Below are 23081 nucleotides of genomic sequence, written 5' to 3' on the forward strand. Positions count from 1 at the left end.
TACCCAGCTCCTGAAACACAGGGGGAGAGAGAGCGAGAGAGGGGAGTGGGACACCCAGCTCCTGAATCATAGAAAGGTTACAGCAGGGGAGGAGGCCATTCGGCACATTCAGTCCGTGCCGGCTCTATGCAAGAGCAAGCAACGTTTTCCTGAATACGTCAGTTAACTTAGTCATGCAGTCAATGCTTGTGGTTGGGAATCTTTTCAAATTAACTAAAGGTGAATTTAGAGGCAGTCCATTTAGTAGTCAGATGTGCTTTAAAATATCATGAGAGTTGATCAGTCCCAAGTAAGTCAGACATTATACACTTTTGCGATCCCACCACCACCAACTGAATAAAGGTCCAACATGATCCACTACAGAAGACCATCCCAAATCCAAGGTGTGTGAACACCTTTTACTGTCCTCTATTCGTTATATGTAATAAATATATACCACAACTACAAAAATACACTAATGTAACACTGGCTCCCACCTTCTCTGTAAGCCCTATTGAATCTATATAAAAGTTGGATTTTAAAATTTGATAAACTTCAGATAAATGAAGGTTACCTTCATTTAGGACTAACATTTGAACAAATAGAAACAAAGAAAAATCTCTGTCACATTTTCTAATACAGATATAACAAAACAGAGGAAGAGATTATTTAGATATTGATTATTTTCCTTACTTTTTATTTTCCATTTGGTCAAATCGCCCAAGTTCCTGTTGAGTCTACTCTCAGAGCTAGCTCTTGGTAAAGAACCTATAATACTGTTGGAATACTGTAAAGTATAAGTACTATGACCAACATAGCACATTAATTACTATATTTGCACTATCACTGTACTGATTCAGTAAATATATCTTTTCTGAAGACACTTAAGTTATTGGGAAGATTACAAAGGGCTCGATTTTAGGAGCGTGTTTCCGGCGGGTTCCCAGCGGGGTGGCCCCGAAAATCCCGATCTCCGGTCACGTGACCGGATTGCGACGAAATCCCGTCCACTTCCGGGTACCGCGCTGACATGCGGGGCTGCGCGCGCAAGCCCCGCTGGTGGGAATCCCGCAGGCAATTAAAGCCAGCGGGGTTCCACTTGAGAGTACTTAACTTGCTCGTTGTGGTCAGTTAATGAGCTGAAGCAGCTGTCAAAAGAGGAAGTGTGGGATTTTAGGTTCAAGGCAGTGAGTTTCCCACACTGGGGGAAACAGTCTCCCTCCAACCAGGCGTGTTGCAGCCAGCAGCCTGTGGCAGGTGCCAAGGTGCGCTCCACGGGGGAGAGCCCTCACCCACGCAGGAGGCCACCGCGTCACATAGGGCAACCCCTGCCCTCCACCACCCCCCGCCAAGCCAGAGGACAGACCGACACGAAACCGCAGCCCCAGTCCGAGGAACCACACACCTACCCTGCACAACCCCTCAGACCAACACCTGCCAGTTGGGTAGTGTGTGGAGACCCTCGGAGGACGAAGAGCATGACCAGCACCAGCAGCCTCGCAGTCCACGCCGTCCGCCGCAGGGACGTGGATCCCCCCAACACGGTGTTGTTGCACGCCCACCTGCACAGCAGGAGGGAGGGCTACCGCAGAGAGACACGCGTCGCAGAGGGCACTACCCTCGCCACAGGGTCCACAGACCGAGGCGCAGCTCCCCGGACCTCTCCGAGCAGCAGTGCACGGCGAGGCGCAGATTCGCTCGACATGTCGTCGTGGAGATCTGCAGCCTCTTTCATGCCGAGCTGCTCCTGGCTGGCCCCAGCACCAACTGCTTACCTGTCGCTGGCAAAGTCACCACTGCCCTCCACACCTTCTCCTCCGCATCCTTCCAGGGTGCAGCCGGCTACACCGCCGATGTCTCTCAGTCGTCTGCGCGGACGAGCCCTGCAAATACACCTGCACCTACTCTGCAGTAACACGATGGGTGGCATCAGTGGTCAGTGGTGGGTCCTCATAGTGATACCCAGGAGCGGGCATTATTGGAAACAACGGACAGGATTCGCGGAGACATGGCAGTGGTGGTGTCAATATAATGTGTGCTGTTTGTTGCTCTGAAATTCAATATGGGTAACACCCATGACAAACCCTCAGACACCCTTGTGCACCCCCTTCATGCTGACGAGACGTTTGCCTTACGCTGCCTGCTGCACATATGTGATGCATGCCCTGTGGCTGCAGCACAGGTGGTGGCAGGTTGAGTGAGGCTGGCCGTGAGGGAGATGCACGAGAGGGTGAGTATGGGATGGAGCAATGAGATTGTATGAGGAGTGGGATGCGTGTTAGTGGCAGGGTGAGTACTGGCGAGGTGAGTAGGTGGAGGTAAGATGAGGATGGGGTGTGAGTGGGTATGAAGGGTGATGTGACAGAATAGTGTTGGCGGTGCCAAAGGAGATGTGGGGTGGGGGCAGTGTTGTGGCAGACGGAGTATAGGGGAAAGACTTCGTGTTCTCACTGCGGCTGACCTACTGCGGTCATTGCAGCGCCTCCTGCACTGTATGCGGGTGGGCGATATGTTGGTGGCGCAGGTGACCCCCTCTGCCACCTCGAGCCAGGCCTTCTTGGTGGCAGAGGCAGGCCGCTTCCTCCCGCCCGCCGGGGGGAAGATCTGTGTCCTCCCCCTCCTCCTCACCCCATCTGATGATACCTGGGGTGAGGCATCATTAAACTGGGAGCAGCCTTCCCCCTGGGCTGCTCCATGCTGCAATTTGTCCCATTGGTTGCAGCATCTGTCAGTGGAGGACTGCCCCTTTAACTAGAGAGCCTCCAGCTGACAGATCGTACTGCACATGCGCAGCCCGACCGACGCGCAGGCCAGCGCCGTGGACCCCGGAGGAGCAGGTAATTGATTCCTATTAGTGGGTTGCCTGCTACGATCGCGTGGGCAACCCACTAATTTCGCCGAGCGTGTTGACCACGCTCCCGGAGGACCACCCGCTGGGAACCCGCAGGCCTGCTAAATTCGGGCCCAAAATATCTGGATTCATTGCTATCTTAGGAATAAAAACCCATCCTAAAGACCAAATGTAGTAGAGACAGGTTGTTCAAACTGAGGAGCTTCCTTTATTTAGTCTATGAGGAAGAGTTTTAAAGTAAGGGTCATATTTAGAGCAGATCATCTTGCAAATTCGTTTTAAAAATAAAAACACTGAAATAAACTTAAAATTGTGTTAAAACTGAAGTACTTAGTCTTAAACTTGAGATTTCAGTGAAGTAACAGATTGCCACAGAAAACAATATATGGAGAAAAATGTGCATATGGTGGATTCTTTGAAATCAAGAGACAAACTTTAAAAAAAAGACTGAAAAAGCACAATTAAACTTTTTAGTTAAAAAGGTGGACTAGGATTGAGCAGATTCACAAAATTACACCATGACCATGTGCTGTGGTGGGCAGTGTATAAAACACTCCAAAGGTACAACACCAGATATTGTTTTAGTTCATTTTGTCCTTAGAGAATTATTATATACTCCCATGTCTCAGTCTATGACTTTTCTTAATTGCACAGATGACATGTTAAGTCTTCTTGTTCTTTGCTGAAAGTACCGACATCGGCTCAAAACTGAAAATTACATTCATAGTTATGTACATATTATAGTGAAATGTGCACATATAGCTGAAGTGGTTCAGTTTTGTGAGTTCCTCTAAAATTTTATCAGGCAGCTGCAATGCAAACAGTGCATTATCAAGTTACCTACAGACACACAACATAAATCAAAGATGCAATAATTGAATCCCAGGGCTACATTTATATTCCACTAATATTGGAGTTACATGACCAGGAAGGGCTACTTCAATACTAGAAAGGAGCAGATTACAGTGAATAATGGAAGTTAGACTTGGACTCCACAGCAATCACTCTGGTGGGTGGGAGATCCAGTGAAGACTCCTGAAGAAATACAGCAGCAGGATACAGGACGAGATGGGGCAGGTTGTGGAAATTAGACTTTAGATAGCAGTAGTCACCTAAATAGATTAATACCATTTACTAGAAATGTACCAGGGATGAGGGACTTCAGATACGTGAAAAGACTAGAGAAGCTGGGATTGTTCTCCTTAGAGCAGAGAAGGTTATGGGGAGATTTAAAAGAGGTGTTCAAAATCATGACGGGTTTTGATCGTGTAAATAAGGAGAAATTGTTTCCACAGCTGGAGGGTCGGTAACCAGAGGACACAGATTTAAGGTAATTGGCAAAAGAGCCGGAGGTGAGATGAGGAGAATTTTTTTACGCAGTGAGATATGATGATCTGGAATGCACTGCCTGAAAGTGTGGTGGAAACAGGTTCAATAGTAACTTTCAAAAGGGAACTGGATAAATACTTGAAAGGGAGAAAATTGCAGGGCATTGGGAAAAGAGCAGGGGAATGGGACTAATTGGATAAGCTCTTTCAAAAAGCCTGCATAGGCATGATGGGCTGAATGGCCGTCTTCTGTGCTGTAAGATTCTATGATTCTAAAAAAATAGGGTGGAGTGTTGAAATGGGAAAGTGTCATGGCATCCAAAGATTTTCGCACAAAGATTTATCTTGTTTTAAAAGAAATGGCTTTTTTTGGTAAATTGAAATTTTGAGACAGTGAAACAACAATTTGCATTTATATAGTGCTGTTAAAGTTAAGTCTCAAGGTACTTCACAAACTGAAAATCAATATAGCAACAGATGCTAAGCCATGGAGGAAGAGATTAAGATTTGCATTTATACAGCACCTTTCACAACCTCAGGACATCCCAAAGTGCTTTACAGCCAATTTTGAAGTGCAGGAAACACAGCAGCCAATTTGCGCTCAGCAAGGTCCCACACAGATTAATGAGATAAATGACTAGACAATCTGTTTTAGTGATATTGGTTGAGGGATAAATATTGGCCAGGACATGGGGAGAACTACCCTGCTCTTGTTTAGAAGTTCATGATGTTTCCACTTGAGCCCAAAACTAGGAATCATAAATATAAGATAGTCACTAATAAATCCAATAAGGAAGTCAGGAGAAACTTCTTTACCCAGGGAGTGGTTAGAATTTAGAACATGGAATGGTTGAGGTGAATAGCGTAGATGCATTGAAGGGGAAGTTAGATAAATACATGAGGGAGAAAGGAATGAAGGATATGCAGATAGGATTTGATGAAGTAGGGTGGGAGGTGGCTTGAGTGGAGCATAAACAGACCAGTTGGGCCGAATGGACTGTTTCTGTGCTGTAAATTCTATGAAAAGAGGGGTGACTAAAGGTTGAAAATATGTATTTTGAGAATTTTTTTTTAAAAATGGAGAGAAATGGAGAGGAATTCTAGAACTTTCTTCCCTCAAAAGTAAATTTGAGTCAACTGAAATTTTCAATACTGAGAGCGATAGATTTTTGTTAGGTATGGATGTCAAGAGATATGGAGAAAAGGTGGTTCAATGGAGTTGAGGTACAGATCAGCCATGATCTGATCATGAATGGGGGAACCGGCTTGAGAGGTTGAATGGCCTATTCCTGTTCCTATGGGAGAGGGGATAGGGAGGAAGTTCCACATGCAATGGCTGAGGTGGTTGAAGGTTCTGCCAGCAATGACAGAACAAAGGGAGAGGATGATGCATAAAAAGCCCAAGTCAGAGAAACGAAAAGGCACAGGAGGGCATATAAAGTTGGAGGAGGTTGCAGAGATAGGGGAGAGACTATGGAGGGATTTGAAAATTAGAACAAATAGTTTTATATTTATTGCATTAGGATAGGGAATCATCGTAGGTGGGCAAAAATGGGGATGATCAGCAAGCAGGAGTTAGCATGAAGCAGAATACACATGGCTGAGTTTTGGGCATCCAAATTGATGGAAAATGGATAATAGGAGGCTGACAAGGAAGGCACTGGCATAAATAAAGGAAGAAATAAAAGTGTGGAGGAGGGTTTCAGTGGCAGAGGCAAGAAATAAGCATTACTGGTGATGAGTTCAGATGCAGAGTTTGAAGTCCACCTCTGGGGAGAAGAGGACAGCAAGGTATTGCATGGTCTTGTTCAGCCTGAGTGAGTGGTTGTGGAGGGGGACAGAGTCAGTGGCAAGGAATTGGAGATGATGAGAGAAGGCAAAAATGATGACTTTGGCATTCTCAATGTCCAACTGAAGGAAGTGATGACTCATCCATGACTTAATGTCAGATAGGGAGTCTAAGAGCATGGAGGTGGGTTGTGGGTAGAGAAGGTTGGAAGAGAGATCTGGGTGTAAATCAGCATAAATATGGAAGCTGACCCATGCCTACAAATGTTGTTTGAGGGGTAGCAAGGGCAGTCCCATAGAGCTGGACAAGGAAGAAAGGCGATTGGGGGTGGGGAGGAGGAAGTATGGTGTGATTGACGATAATCAAACACACTCTGGAAGGTCAAGGAGGAGAAGGTAGAATAAAGCACCATGGCTACAGTCACAGAGGCTGCCATTTGTAATGTGCTGCGTGTGAATGACTGCTCTTTGGTTGCATTTTAGTGAATGTGAAATTTTTGCTAAACAGAATGTTTTCCCACATCATATTGTTTATGCATGATGCAAAACTTTTAATTTATATAGGAGATGTAAAAGAATTCTACAAATATATAGACTAAAAGCTTCTGAAAAATAATCAGTGCATGACAAAAGTTGAACATTTTTTTAGAATCATCAGTCAATGGCACACAATTTGGATTTATCTAAATTTCTCACATTAAATAATGCCTCAGAGCCTCACAGAAGAGGGAGGCAGACACCCAATAAGAAGTGAAGGAGTTTGGGGTGAGAGTAGAGATTGAAGGCTTGTTCCAGAGATGTGTTTTAAGAGAGGTGTAGCAAGGTGGAGCAGGCAGGGAGCAAGCAGTATTGCAGAGTCAGAGGAAAAAAGGTGCAGGATGGGACATGAGGCTGGAGAAAATTTCCCAATGTTCTGAAGAAATGTGAAAAGGAGGACAAAGATCTTGAAATCAATTTGCTGGGACACAGGGAGCTAGTAAAGTCAAGAGTGGACATGCATGATACGTGTGCAAGGCTTTTAGCAGAAGACTTGGCTACAGTTTTGGAGATTAGATTGAGTCGAGCAGAAAAGTTGATGAGTACATTTGATTAACCAATCCTTAAAATGAAGGTGTGGATGAGGGTTTGAGCAGTAGCAGAGGGGGTAAGGTACTGGAGTAAGCAGGTGATACTGCAATAGTCATGCTGCTGGACCAGATGTAGAACAGCTCAGTTCACGGTCAAACAAAAACACTGAGGTTGCAAACTACCGGGTCCTACGTAAGCAGGCATCTGGGGAAATCAATCAATCAGAGCCAAAGGCACTTAGCTGCAGGCGAGCACTATACAAAATTGCTTTGATCTTGCCAATATTTTGGACTTGATGTCTGTGAGTCAGACTGATAGTATAGTAACAGTTATGCAGTCAAATGTGATGGAATTGGGCATGGTCAGCATACAAAGTGGAAAGTGATGCAGTATTTGCAGATGTATTGTCGACAGGTAGCATATAGTTAGTGAATGGGGGGGAAAACTGAAAATGCAGCCTTGGGACACACCAGAGATAATTGTGCAGGCATGGGAGAAGCCATTTCAGGAGATGTTATCGTCTTGGAATAGGTAGGAATTAAACCTCCCGTGTGGGAGGCTATGGAGGTGAACTGTAGAATAAAGGGGGTGCAGGAAAATGTAGTGATCAACAGAAGAGAAGTTAATGCAGTACCATATTTTAGGAGTGAACATTTTTTATTTGTGATGCTAGCACAGAAATGTGCAGTTTTCTGTTGACTTATCAAATGTCACCAACTGAGTAAACTAGAAATAGAATAAAATAGACTTCAGCAGACTAATCACCCACTCAATCTGTAGTTCTCATGTTCTTCAATCAACAGTGAAACCTGTAAATTAAGGACACCTTAGGGGCAGGCATCAGCTGTCTTTTCTTTTAAAAACAGGTATCCTTATTTTCAAAATGGTCATTGTATGTACTGTAAACATTTTCAGTAAAATGGAGAGTTCTTTACCCAGCATCCATAGTGGCAGAGAAACAGCTCTATCCTTGGAATAGAGCCGTGTAAGCATTCAATCCCAGAGATAGAGCGGTTTCTCTGCCGCTATGCATACTGGGTAAAGAGCTCTCCATTCCACAAAAGCCGCTTCTTTCACAAATCCTGCTGCTGCCGCCTTGCGCTGACCAGCAAACACTGACTTCAAGAATTTGGGGGCAGAAAGGATGCAAGTTGCAAGGGGAAGTGTCAGTGATTCCAAAGTTCCAGACACAGCAGCTTTTCAATAGGCTGTGTCAAGTGTTTTAAGCTGTAAAAGGGCTTGGTGCATTGAAGGCTGTCTGTACTTCGTAATTTGCGAGTGTCCGTGGTTTCAGAGTGCCTCTTGTATATTTTACCATGCGTAGAATCATAGAAAGGTTACAGCACGGAAGGAGGCCGTTCGGCCCATTAAGTCCGTGCCAGCTCTATGCAAGAGCAATCCAGCTAGTCCTATTCCCCTGCCCCACCCCGTAGCTCTGCAAATTTTTTTCCTTTCAAGTACTTATCCAGTTCCCTTTTGAAAGCCACGATTGAATCTGCCTCCACCACTCCCCCTGGCAGTGCATTCCAGATCATAACCACTCGCTGCATAAAAAAGTTTTTCCTCATGTCACCTTTGGTTCTTTTGCCAATCACCTTAAATCTATGTCCTTTGGTTCTTGACCCTTCCGCCAATGGGAAGTTTCTCTCTACCTATTCCGTCCAGACCCTTCATGATTTTAAATACCTCTAACAAATCTCCTCTCAACCTTCTCTGTTCCAAGGAGAACAAACACAGCTTCTCCAGTCTATCCATGTAACTAAAGTCCTTCATCCCTGGAGTCATTCTAGTAAATATTTTCTTCACCCTCTCTAAGGCCTTCACATCTTTCCTAAAGTGTGGTCTCCAGAACTGCACACAATACGCTGGTTGTGGTTGAACCAGTGTTTTATAAAGGTTCATCATGACTTCCTTGCTTTTGTACTCTATGCCTCTATTTATAATGTGGAGATGCCGGTGATGGACTGGGGTTGACAATTGTAAACAATTTTACAACACCAAGTTATAGTCCAGCAATTTTATTTTAAATTCACAAGCTTTCGGAGGCTTCCTCCTTCCTCATTTATAAAGGATCCTGTATGCTTTTTTAACCGCTTTCTCAACCTGCCCTGCCACCTTCAACGATTTGTGCACATATACCCTCAGATCTCTCTGTTCCTGTACCCCTTTTAGAATTGTGACCTCTAGTCTATATTGCCTCTCCTCGTTCTTCCTACCGAAATGTATCATTTCGCAGTTTTCTGCGTTAAATTTCACCAGCCTGTCTATATCCTCTTGAAGTCTATCACTATCCTCCTCACTGTTCACTACACTTCCAAGATGTGTGTCATGCACACCCAAGTCCAAGTTATTAATGTAAGTTATTGGGGTCTCTCAATAAGCATCCATTTTTTGCAGGTGTCAGTTTTTTGGGAGTGTCCGTTTTATACAGGTTTCACTGATTTTACATACTTTCCATAATTTAATTTCTTGATCATATTTGAACTTGTAAATTATTCCATTATTTTTCAATATCGGAAAAAACATCTTTGGTAGAATTTTAAATACTTTTTTTTAAAAAGACAAACCTCAGTCCAGGCCTTAAAACATTCCTTCATGGAGTTGTTTACTTCTGGATACCACAAAAAATCCTGTAGTTGAAAACAAAGTGCAAACACTAAACAAAAGCAGAGGTTTCTCTATATCAAATATCCAAAAATGTTGAGGCGGTTACGAAGGGTAAAAGCAAAGATACAGCTCAGAGATTAAACCAAGTCACTAATACAGATAAAAATTGGAAAGCTGTGGAAAGATCACAACCAAGTTTAATTCTGCGTTTACCCTTTATCCACACATATTTTACACTGAAGGTATCAGGACCAGGAATTCAAGTGTTTCTTTTTTGCTCCCTAGTTCAGGAACAATTAGATCAATTGCAGCTGCCACATGCAGCCTGCTTTAGATCAGCTATCTCAGCACAGGCAAGAGAGATCAATCCAACACCTTGCCATTCTGCACAGCTCAGTACCACATATGGTGCATTTACTGGCAGCCATTGTGGGGAGCCAGGAAAGTCTTATATTGCACCTACAAAGCACACAGTGCAGCCACAATAACTAGATCCTTCACAGAATGGATTCATGAAGTATAGGAATCGTAGGATAAGAAAGGTTAATGCTTGGCTACAGAAATGATGCAGGAGGGAGGGCTTCAGATTCCTATGGCATTGGGACCAGTTCTGGGCCAGGAGGGATCTGTTCAAGATGGATGGGTTGCACTTCAACAGAGCTGGGACCAATGTCTTCGCAGGGAGGTTAACTAGTGCTGTGGGGAAGGGTTTAAATTAATTTGGTAGGGGATGGGCACCAGGCTGAAACATTAGAGAGGAGAAAGAAGGTTCACAGAGGACTGGGAGAGACAAATAGCACAAGATTACAAATTAGTTCAGAAATAGGAGGGACCACACAGAGGGCAAATGCAAGGCAGTCTAAGATGAGTTTGGAGTGCTTGTGCGTAAACACACAACGTGGTAAAAAGGGCTGGTGAGCTGCAGGCACAAGTCGCCACATGAGACTATGATATACTGACAATAATAGGGTCCTCACTCAAAGAAGGGGAGGATTGGGAACTTAACATTCCTGGCTACAAGGTATTCAGGAAAGATAAGGAAGGAATAAAAAGGGGTGTAGCAGTATTGATCAAAGGAACTATTACAGTACTGGAAGGGGATGATGTAGTTGAGGGGTCAAAGACAGAATCTATTTGGTTATAATTAAGGAACAACAGAGGAGCTATTACGCTCCTGAGTGTATACATACTATAGGCCACGAAATAGTGAGGAGGAGATAGAGGAGCAAATTTGCAGGCAAATTACGGAAAGATGCAAGAACTATAGAGCAGTGATAATGGGGGACTTCAAATATCCCAATATAGAATGGCACAGTAACAGAGTAAAGGGCAAAGAAGGGGAGGAATTTCTGAAATGTGTACAAGGGAACTTTCGCGATAGTATGCTTCCAGCTGAACGAGGAAGGAAACAGTGCTGGATCTAGTTCTGGGGAATGAAGTGGGGCAAGTGGAGCATGTTTCAGTGGGGGAGCATTTGGGGAACAGTGATCATAGTTATGGAAAAGGACAAGGAACAATCAAGCGTAAAAATACTTAACTGGAGGAGGGCTAATTTCAGTGAGTTAAAAAGGGATCTTGCCCTGATGGATTGGAATCAAAAATTGATAGGCAAAACAGTAATTGAACAATGGGAGGCCTTCAAGGGGAAAAGAATGGGCATCCAAGCTTGAGCTCGCTGGATGACTAAAGATAGAGATTAGAATGAAATAGAAAGAGGAGGCTTATGATAAATGTACGGTTCACAATAGAGTAGAGAACCAAGCTGAATACAGAAAGTACAGAGGAGATCTAAAAAAGGGAATAAGAGAGGCAAAGAGAGAGTATGAGAATAGATTAGCGGCTAACATAAAAGGGAACCCGAAAGTCTTTTATAAACATATAAATGGTAAAAGGGTAGTCAAAGGAAGGGTGGGTCTGATTAGGGTCAAAAAAAGATGTTCTTATGGAGGCAGAGGCACTAAATGAGTAAGTCAGTCGGTCTTCACTAGAGAAGAGGATGCTGCCAATGTAGCAGTAAAGGAGGAGGTAGTAGCGATACTGGATAGGATAAAAATAGATAAAGGAGGTATTTAAAAGGTAGGCAGTACTCAAAGTAGAAAAGTCACCCGGTCCAGATGGGATGCATCCGAGGTTACTGAGTGAAATAAGGATGGAAATCCTCCTTAGATATGGGGACAATGCCAGAGGACTGGAGGATTGTAAATGTTGCACCCCGTTCAAAAAACAGAAGGGATAAACCAAGCAATTACAGGCCAGTCAGCCTAATGTTGGTGGTGGGGAAACTTTTAGAGAGGGCTGATGAGGTTGATGTTGTGTATATGGACTTTCGAAAGGCATTTGATAAAGTACCACATAATAGATGTTAACAAAATTACAGCCCATGGGATTAAAGGGACAGTGGCAGCATGGATACAAAATTGGCTAAGGGTCAGAAAGCAAAGAGTAGTGGTGAACGGTTGTTTTTCCAGACTGGAGTTGAACTATACAGTGGTGCTCCCTAGGGATCAATACTCTTTTTTGATATATATTAATAAACTGGACTTGGGTTTACAGGGTATAATTTCAAAGTTTGCATTGTTAGTAAAGGAGGAAATCATGCACTAGTGAGGAAGGATATCGACTCGGAAAATCACCATGTGGAATCTGTATGGGTGGAGCTAAGAAACACCATGGGGCAGAAAATGTTGGTGGGGGTTGTCTATAGTCCCCCAAACAGTAGTGGAGATGTAGGGGAGGGCATTGAACAGAAAATTAGAGACACATGCAAGAAGGGTATAACTATAATCATGGGTGACTTTAATCTACATATAGATTGGTTAAACCAAATTAGCAATAATACTGTGGGGGAGGAATTCCTGGAGTGTGTACATGATGGTTTTCTAGACCAATACATTAAAGAACCAACTAGAGAACAGGCGATCCTAGACTGGGTATTGTGCAATGAGAAAGGATTAATTAACAATCTTGTTGTGCGAGGTCCCTTAGGGAAGAGCGATCATAACATGATAGAATTCCTCATTAAGATGGAGAGTGAAGTAGTTGAATCCAAAACTAGGGTCCTGAATCGAAAAGGAAATTACGAAAGTATGAGGTGCGAGTTGGCTAGGCTAGATTGGGGAACTTTACTAAAAGGGATGACGATGGATAGGCAATGGCTAATATTAAAGAACATGTGCAGGAATTACAACAATTATTCATTCCTGTCTGGCGCAAAAATAAAACAGGAAAGGTGGCTCAACCGTGGCTTACAAAAGAAATTAGGGATAGTATTAGATCCAAAGAGGAGACATATAAATTTGCCAGAAGAAGCAGCAAGCCTGAAGATTGGGAGGTCAGAATTCAGCAAAGGAGAACAAAGAAAATGATTAAGAGGGGAAAAATAGAGTATGAGAGTAAACTAGCAGGGAACATAAAAACTGACTAAAAGCTTCTTTAAATATGTCTAGAAAAAAAGATTAGTGAAGACAAACATAGGCCCCTTACAGTCAGAAATGGGGGAAATTATAATGGGGAACAAAGAAATGGCAGAACAATTAAACACATGCTTTGGTTCTGTCTTCACAAAGGAGAACACAAATAATCTCACAGAAATGTTAGGGAACCAAGGGTCTAGTGAGAGGGAGGAACTGAAGGAAACCAGTATTAGTAAAAAAAAAAGTGCTAGGTAAATTAATGGGGCTAAAGGCTGGCAAATTCCCAGGGCCTGATAATCTACATCCCAGAGTACTAAAGGAAGTGGTACTGGAAATAGTGGATGCATTGGTGGTCATCTTCCAAAATTCGAGAGACTCTGGAACAGTTCCTACAGATTGGAGGGTGGCAAATGTAACCCCACTATTTAAAAAAGGAGGGAGAGAAAAAACAGGGAATTACAGATCAGTTAGCCTAACATCAGTAGTGGGGAAAATGCTAGAGTCTATTATAAAAGACGTGATAATAGAACACTTGGAGGGCATTAACGGGATTGGATAAAGTCAGCATGGGTTTATGAAAGGGAAATCATGCTGAACAAATCCACTGGAGTTTTTTGAGGATGTAACTAGTAGAATAGATAGGGGAGAATCAGTGGATGTGGTGTACTTGGATTTTCAGAAGGCTTTTGATAAGGTCCCACACCAGAAATTAGTGTGCAAAATTAAAGCACATGGGATTGGGGGGAATAAACTGGCATGGATTGAGAATTGGTTGGCAGACAGGAAAGAGAGAGTAGGAATAAACGGGTCTTTTTCCGGATGGCAGGCAGTGACTAGTGGGGTACCGCAGGGATCAGTGCTTGGGCCCCAGCTATTCACAATATATATCAATGATTTGGATGAGGGAACGGAATGTAACATTTCCAAGCTTGCAGATGACACAAAGCTGGGGTGGAATGTGAGTTGTGAGGAGGATGCAAAGAGGCTCCAATGTGATTTAGACAAGTTGGGTGAATGGGCAAGAACATGGCAGATGTTCGCACTGAGGATACCATCCAACGTGTTGTGTGGCACTACCACCGTGCTAAATGGGATAGATTCAGAACAGATCGAGCAGCTCAAAACTCGACATTCATGAGGTGCTGTGGGCCATCAGCAGCAGAATAGTATTCCAGCACAATCTATAACCTCATGGCCCGGCATATTCCTCACTCTACCATCATCAACAAGCCAGGGGATCAATCCTGGTTCAATGAGGAGTGTAGAAGAGCATGCCAGGAGCAGCACCAGGCATACCTAAAAATGAGGTGCCAACCTGGTGAAGCTACAACACGGGACTACGTGCATGCTAAACAGAAGTAACATGCTATAGACAGAGCTAAGCGATTCCACAACCAACAGATCAGATCAAAGCTCTGCAGTCCTGCCATATCCAGTCGTGAATGGTGGTGGACAAACAACTAACAGGAGGAGGAGGCGGCTCTGTAAACATCCCCATCCTCAATGATGGCAGAGTCCAGCACGTGAGTGCAAAAGACAAGGCTGAAGCGTCTGCAACCATCTTCAGCCAAAAGTGCCGAGTGGATGATCCATCTCTGCCTCCTCCCCATATCACCACCATCACAGAAGCCAGTCTTCAGCCAATTCGATTAACTCCACGTGATCTCAAGAAACGGCTGATTGCACTGGATACATCCCTGCTGTAGTGCTGAAGACTTGTGCTCCAGAACCAGCCACGCCTCCAGCCAAACTGTTCCAGTACAGCTACAACACACGCATCTACCCGACAATGTGGAAAATTACCCAGGTACATCCTGTCCACAAAAAGCAGGACAAATCCAATCCAGCCAATCACCACCCCATGAGTCTACTCTCAATCATCAGCAAAGTGATGAAGGTGTCGTCGACAGTGCTATCAAGCGGCACTTGCTCACCAATAACCTGCTCACCGATGCTCAGTTTGGGTTCCGCCAGGACCACTCGGCTCCAGACCTCATTACAGCCTTGGTCCAAACATGGACAAAAGAGCTGAATTCCAGAGGTGAGGTGAGAGTGACTGCCCTTGACATCAAGGCAGCATTTGACCAAGTGTGGCATCAAGGAGCCCTAGTAAAATTGAAGTCAATGGGAATCAGGGGGAAAACTCGCCAGTGGCTGGAGTCATACCGAGCACAAAGGAAGATGGTAGTGGTTGTTGGAGGCCAATCATCTCAACCTCAGGGCATTGCTGCAGGAGTTCCTCAGGGCAGTGTCCTAGGCCCAACTTCAGCTGCTTCATCAATGACCTTCCCTCCATCATAAGGTCAGAAATGGGGATGTTCGCTGATGATTGCGGAGTGTTCAGTTCCATTCGTAACCCCACAAATAATGAAGCAGTCCGAGCCTGCATGCAGCAAGACCTGGACAACATCCAGGCTTGGGCTCATAAGAGGCAAGTAACATTCGTGCCAGACAAGTGCCAGGCAATGACCATCTCCAACAAGAGAGTCTAACCACCTCCCCTTGACATTCAATGGCATTACCATCGCCGCATCCCCCACTATCAACATCCCGGGGGTCATCATTGACCAGAAACATAACTGGACCAGCCATATAAATACTGTGGCTACGAGAGCAGGTCAGAGGGTGGGTATTCTGCGGTGAGTGACTCACCTCCTGACTCCCCAAAGCCTTTCCATCATCTACAAGGCACAAGTCAGGAGTGTGATGGAATACTCTCCACTTGCCTGGATGAGTGCAGCTCCAACAACACTCAAGAAGCTCAACACCATCCAGGACAAAGCAGCCCGCTTGATTGGCACCCCATCCACCACCCTAAACATTCACTCCCTTCACCACCGGCGCACTGTGGCTGCAGTGTGTACCATCCACAGGATGCACTGCAGCAACTCGCCAAGGCTTCTTCAACAGCACCTCCCAAACCCGCGACCTCTACCACCTAGAAGGACAAGAGCAGCAGGCACATGGGAACACCGCCACCTGCACGTTCCCCTCCAAGTCACACACCATCCCGACTTGGAAATATATCGCCGTTCCTTCATCGTCGCTGGGTCAAAATCCTGGAACTCCCTTCCTAACAGCACTGTGGGAAAACCTTCACCACACGGACTGCAGCGGTTCAAGAAGGCGGCTCACCACCACCTTCTCAAGGGCAATTAGGGATGGGCAATAAATGCTGGCCTTGCCAGCGTCGGCCACAACCCATGAACGAATTAAAAAAAAGTGAGGTTATCCACTTTGGTTGTAAAAACAGAAAGGCAGATTATCTGAATGGTGATAGATTGGGAAAAGGGGAAGTGCAACAAGACCTGGGTGTCCTTCTACACCAGTCGCTGGAAGCGAGCATTCAGGTGCAGCAAGCAGTTAGGAAGACGAATGACGTTGGCCTTCATTGCAAGAAGATTTGAGTACAGGAGCCGTGATATCTTACTGCAGTTATGCAGGGCCTTGGTGAGACCACATCTGGAGTATTGTGTGCAGTTTTGGTCTCCTTATCTGAGGAAGGATGTCCTTGCCATGGAGGGAGTGCAACAAAGGTTTACCAGACTGATTTCTGGGATGGCAGGACTGACATATGAGGAGAGACTGGGTCGACTAGGCCTATATTCACTAGAGTTTAGATGAATGAGAGGTGATCTCATTGAAACATATAAAATTCTTACAGGACTAGACAGACTAGATGCAGGGAGGATGTTCCCAATGGCTGGGGAGTCCAGCACCAGGAGTCACAGTCTCAGGATACGGGGTATGCCATTTAGAACCGAGATGAGGAGAAATATCTTCACTCAGAGGGTGGTGAACATGTGGAATTCTCTACCACAGAAGACAGTGGAGACCAAGTCATTGGATGTATTCAAGGAGATAGATATATTTCTTAATGCTAAAGGGATCAAGGGATATGGGGGAAAAAGTGGGAACAGGGTACTGAGTTAGACGATCAGCCATGATCATTTTGAATGGTGGAGCAGGCCCGAAGGGCCTACTCTTGCTCCTATTTTCCATGACATGAAACTCGGAAATGTAGTAAACAACGTGGAGGATAGTAACAGACTTCAGGAGGACACATGGCAGAAATTTAACGCAGAGAAGCGTGATGGGATACATTTTGGTAGGAAGAATGAGGAGAGGCAACATAAACTAAATGGTACAATTTTAAAGTGGGCGTAGGAACAGAGTGACCTGGGGGTGTATGTACACAAATCCTTGAAGTGGTAGGACAAGTTGAGAAGGCTATTAAAAAAATATATGGGATCCTGGGCTTTATTAATAGAGACATTGAGTGCAAAAATCAAGTAAGTTATGCTAAACCTTTATAAAACACTGGTTAAGCCTCAGCTGGAATATATTAGGAAGGATTCAAGGCCTTAGAGAGGGTGCAGAAGAGATTTATTGGAATAGTATCAGGGATGAGTGACTTCAGTTAGGTGGAGACTGGAGAAGCTGGGGTTGTTCTCCTTGGAGCAAAGAAGGTTAAGAGGAGATTTAATAAAGATGTTCAAAATCATGAAGGGTTTTGATAGCGTAAATAAGGAGAAACTGTTTCCAGTGGCAGAAGTGTCGGTAACCGGAGGACACAGATTTAAGGTGATTGGCAAAAGAACGAGAGGAGACACGAGGAAACATCTTTTTTTTTAAAAAAACACAGCGAGTTGTCATGGTCTGGAATGCACTGCATGAGAGGGTGGTGGAAGCAGATTCAATGGTAACTTTCAAAAGGCAATTGGATAAATAATTGAAGGGAAAAATTTACAGGGCTATGGGGATAGAGCAGGGAATTGGGACTAATTGGATAGCTCTTTCAAAGAGCCAGCCTAAGCATGAATGGCCTCGGCTGTGCTGTACCTACTATGATACTATGAAGCAGATCAACGGAACGCCCACCCCCCCCTTTATTTAATAAAAAGGCATTCCTGCTAATTGGAACTGTTCACAATGCTGTAACAGGTAGATCAGAGAACTGTAGCGGATAATTTAAACAGCTGCCATTTATGAGCCAAAATTTTGTGGAATGTTATTTCCAGCACCCCAATTTTCTCTATACACCTCCTATCTTGAATGTAGTGACTCATGCTGAATTGGTTTCTACTAAATATTCTCCAAGTTGTGCTTGTGAAATGTGCCATTTATTTTCTATACACTGATGAATTTATGAAATGGCTATCAAACTGTTGGAGTTTCAGTTTCAAGTTGATGTAAACACAAATATCACTGATTAAGTAATAATAAAACAAGATGCTCCAGCACAATTTACTGCATTAAAATGTGAAAGGAATTCTGGGACTTACAACTTTCAACGAAGTACTTCTGTCTTCAAAGGAAATGTTCTCATGCTGTCAAAGTAAAATAAATAAGTACATTATTCAATGAAATGAAAATTAGTTTAAAAAAAACTTATCAGACAGTGATGCTTACAGCATGAACTCTCAACATTTAACATTCACGTTTAGCATATTCACAGTCCCTAATGCTCTCCAATTCTGTGGCCACACAAATCACTGCAAAATTTCTCTCTAACTGTATTTTTTTTTAAACCACACTTCTGGTGCTGTGACTGGGACTTACACTATCTTCAACTCTCATTTACTATGCTTGCTGATGGTAACTGTACTAATGGCATGGACTCATCATAGTAGGTACAGCACAGGAGGCGGCCATTCTTTGACAGCTATCCAATTAGTCCCATTCCCCTGCTCTTTCTCCATAGCCCTGTAATTTTTTCCCCTTCAAGTATTTATCCAATTCCCTTTTCAAAATTACTACTGAATCTGCTTCCACCACCCTGTCAGGTAGTGCACTCCAGACCATAACAACTCGCTGCATAAAAAATGTTTCCTCATATTGTCTCTGGGTCTTTTGCCGATCATCTTAAATCTGTGTCCTCTGGTTACCGACCCTTCTGCCACTGGAAAGTTTCTCCGCTTATTTTGTGTTTGGCCCTATCGCAAATAGAAATTAGGAAATGCATTGAATGAAAGGCGAACACAGCACATAGCATGAGAGAAGAGTTTGTCAGCCCTTTATTTCCTTTTCTTTATTTTGAAAAATTATGGTATTTGTAGCAAACTCAGCTGTAGGTGTAGTTAAACAGCAGAATCTCAATTTGCAGTGCTTAGAATATAATTTGCTTGGTATTTTATGATCAGTTAGCTTAGCTAGCCATATATTAAACTTGAGTCACAGCTATATTTTTGTGCAATACCATTTTTTCATGTTATTCCTGTAACTTTAAATTTTCTGCACAATAAAGAAACTGCATTTATATGGTGCCTAGCATGACTTCAGGGCATCCCAAAGTGCTTCCTGGTCAATTAAGTATTTTTGAATTGTAGTCATTTGTAATGTAAAGAAATGCAGCAGCTAATTGTGCATAGAAAGATCCCAAACAGCAATCAGATAAATGATCAGATACTCCTCTTCTAGTGATGTTGGTTGAGGCCAGAACACCGGGAAAACTTCCCTGCCCCTCTTCAAATAATGCCATGGTATCTTTTTTACGTACACCTGAGAGTTGGCACCTCTTGAGTGGGGCTGAATCCCACGACCTTCTGACTCAGATGAGAGTGCTCCCCTCGAGGCAAGGCTGATACTTAACAATGACAAAAAAAGTTACAACTAAAACAAAGTTGGTTAGCAGATCATACCCACCAATCTTGAATGCAGACTACAGAAACATAGTGCTCGTCTAATGTCAGAGTACTGGTTTAGTCATATTTTGAGGAGTGACATGTATGATAACTGCAGCAGAACTCTAAAATGGGAATGATACGATATGTCACAATTAATGAATGTTTAACCAACAGTTGGGAGTAAGGATTTTATTGCAAATTTGTCATGTATTTCATCTTAGAATCTATTTCTTTCTTGCAATTATTGTTCTTTTATTCTTGTAGGAAACCAGCTTATGTCTGGTCAGCTGTGTCTCCCTAGATTTATTTATTTACTTTCTGTTCTCAGGACAGAAAATAAATAAATAAATCTATAGTTTCTATATGTAGACAACGCTGACAAGGCCACATTTGATGCCCATTCCTAGTTGCCCTGAGGTGGTGGTGGGCCTTCTCCTTGAACCGCTGCATTCTTTGTGATGGTGATCAGTAGGGGATTCTAGGATTCTGACCCAGCATCAATGAAGCAATAACAATATCTGATTTGTTATAATAAATAAATGTACAACTAACACCTCATTTTAACAAACAAATTTGATGTCCTTCCAGCCAGTGGCAAGTAACATTCACGCCAGATAAGTGCCAGGCAATGACCATCTCCAACAAGAGAGAATCTAACCACCTCCCCTTGACATTCAACGGCATTACCATTGTCGAATCCCACACTATCAACATCCTGGGGGTCACCATTGACCAGAAACTTAACTGGTCCAGCCATATAAATATTGTGCTACAAGAGCAAGTCAGAGGCTGGGTATTCTGTGGCGTGTGACTCACCTCCAGAATCCCCAAAGCCTTTCCACCATCTACAAGGCACAAGTCAGGAGTGTGATGGAATACTTGCCTGGATGAGTGCAGCTCCAACAACACTCAAGAAGCTCGACACCATCCAAGTCAAAGCAGCCCGCTTGATTGGCTCCCCATACACCACCCTAAACATTCACTCCCTCCACCACTGGCATACCGTGGCTGCAGTGTGTACCATCCACAGGATGCACTGCAGCAACTCGCCAAGGCTTCTTCGACAGCACTTCCCAAACCCACAACCTCTACCACCTAGAAGGACAAGGGCAGCAGGTACATGGGAACACCACCTGCACGTTCCCCTCCAAGTCACACACCAGCCCAACTTGGAAATATAATCGCCATTCCTTCATTGTCGTTGGGTCAAAATCTCGGAAGTCCCTTCCTAACAGCACTGTGGGAGAACCTTCACCACACGGACTGCAGCGGTTCAAGAAGGCAGCTCATCACCACCTTCTCAAGAGCAATTAGGGATGGGCAATAAATGCTGGCCTTGCCAGCACGCCCACATCCCATGAATGAATAAAAAAAAGCCCCCTAATCCTAAATAGACCTACTGCAGAATCAAGTCTCATGCAAGCTTAGGTTTTGCTTGCTGGGGAAATTGGTATTGATGGACTACAGAATTTTAGGGGCCCAGACATTCATTTTCTTTAGAAATTAATTCATGAAGACCCTGAATTTCTTGCCCTGCAGTGTCATGCTCTCACAATTCCTTTCCAGTCAAGAAAGCACACAGTTTGGCTGTGAGAACTGTAATGGAAAACCCAGCAAAAAAGAAACCAAGCTTAAAAAAAAGTGAATTGGAAAGAAAAAGCTAACAGGACAAGGAAGACTAAGAAGAAATGCAATGAAAGGTAATGGGCATAAAAACGGGAAATGGCGAGAGGAGGAGGATTTGGCCATCTTAGCATACCTTTTGGCAAAGTGTTTTAAGCACAAACTTTTTTGAAATTAAAGATTAATGCAGCCAGTGAAAATGTCAACATAACTGGCATTACTAAAACATGGATAGGAGCAAAAAATGGACAAAAGATGATTCTATGGATCTATAAAATCTTTCAGAAAGACCAATTAAGTTGAGCAGAGTACCATTATTAATAAGGGATGGCAAAACAGCAACTGAAGGATGGATGCAACAGCAGAAGGGAAAATAGCTGAAGAAACATGGATAAAAATTCTCATCCTTTGGAAAATGTCCCAGAAGACTACTCCAGTGGTTCAGACAGATGTTAGATCCAAGAAGTCTGCAAGCTGGATTCCTAGTTGAGAAGCAGTGTGGGTACAGTACAGAAAGATACGGTGTTGGGCATCCCACACAAATTTGTATTTTTCTGTGAATTTGAGCATAAAAGAATGCAAATTTGCAGGTCTTTCTGGTAGCGAGTTCCAGCAGTTTTAAATTTGGCTTGCAGCTGGCTGCGTAAGATCTACTTGGCAGCACTAGCAAGAATAACGGTGAGGTACTTCAATCTACATCAGTGACTGAACATTCTGCTTGTAAATATTTTTTAAAAATCCTAGAGTCAACTATTTAACCATTCTCTGACAAATGTTCAATGTGAAACATTCAAAGAAGACAAAAGATAGATAAAATGAATGTCAGAGAGATCAAGGGGAGGGCACACCAAAATTTGGTGAAACAATCAAGGTAGATACATTGGATGAGTGAGCCATGTAAATATAAAAAAATATTTTTGTCCATAGCTTCAGGATGTTGCTCAGTATAATTTAGTGTGCCAGAGAAAGGAGCACAGTCAGAAATGCATTATGTTGACATCTCATTACCAGAGCCAGGAACTGGACAGCCAGAATGAGAGCTTTGTCTGTAGCTGAGACATTAAGCAGTGACCCATCTGCCTTTCTCAGGTGGACGTAAAGGATCCTATGGCACTATTTGAGTTAGTGCAGGGGGTTCTCCTGGCCAACATTCACCCCTCAACCAACCACACTATAAACAGACATCCCATTTTTCCTACATTGTTGTAAGCTGCTGAGTTTGCCCATAAAACAAGTGACTACACTTCAAAAGTAATTCACTGGCTGTAAAGTGCTTTGGGATCGCCTGAAAACATGAAAGATGATTATATAATTGCAAGTTCTTACCTTATTGGTCACGGCAAAGGAGGCACAACAGTTTTAGAATTTGCATCAAATGAGTTGACAACCAGGTCTACTTAATTAACTAAACTATGCTTGGGTGTGTAGAAACAGAACGTATGAGCCAAGAAAAATGCTAAGGAGGAAGTGAAAATAAAAATTGCCTTGTATACAAGCTAATGAAGTTTAATGGAAAAACAACATACTTGCCTGTGTATAATGCTTTGACAACAAAATACTTCATGATTTTTTGGAATGCACTGTTGTGCATGTAAATGCGAGCCATTTTGTGCCAAGAACTTCCCACAAACAGCAATGGGACAAATGAATGTTAATCATGGGCACCGGCGGACGGATGGGCGGACCACGCACGCACAGTCAGCCCTATTTCCATATACTAATGATGGCATCATTTTTAACCACAAACACATATTACAACTTTTAAGACAGGACCACAGATAAATATGGTAAGTTTTAC

At 43.5% G+C, this 23081-nt stretch overlaps 1 protein-coding gene across 1 annotated transcript in view; it reads right to left on the reverse strand.

Moving 5' to 3' along the window:
- Positions 1 to 23081, reverse strand: part of casd1 (CAS1 domain containing 1) — a 113458-nt gene that overhangs the window by 34549 nt on the left and 55828 nt on the right. Inside the window, exons 4-5 of the mRNA XM_068004418.1 lie at positions 18320 to 18364; positions 9582 to 9644 (exon numbers count right to left, since the gene is read on the reverse strand). Coding sequence (XP_067860519.1) covers positions 9582 to 9644; positions 18320 to 18364 — 108 coding nt within the window. The remainder of the gene's footprint in view (positions 1 to 9581; positions 9645 to 18319; positions 18365 to 23081) is intronic.

Source organism: Heptranchias perlo, chromosome 2 (genome assembly GCF_035084215.1).
Source record: "Heptranchias perlo isolate sHepPer1 chromosome 2, sHepPer1.hap1, whole genome shotgun sequence".
NCBI lineage: Eukaryota > Metazoa > Chordata > Chondrichthyes > Hexanchiformes > Hexanchidae > Heptranchias > Heptranchias perlo.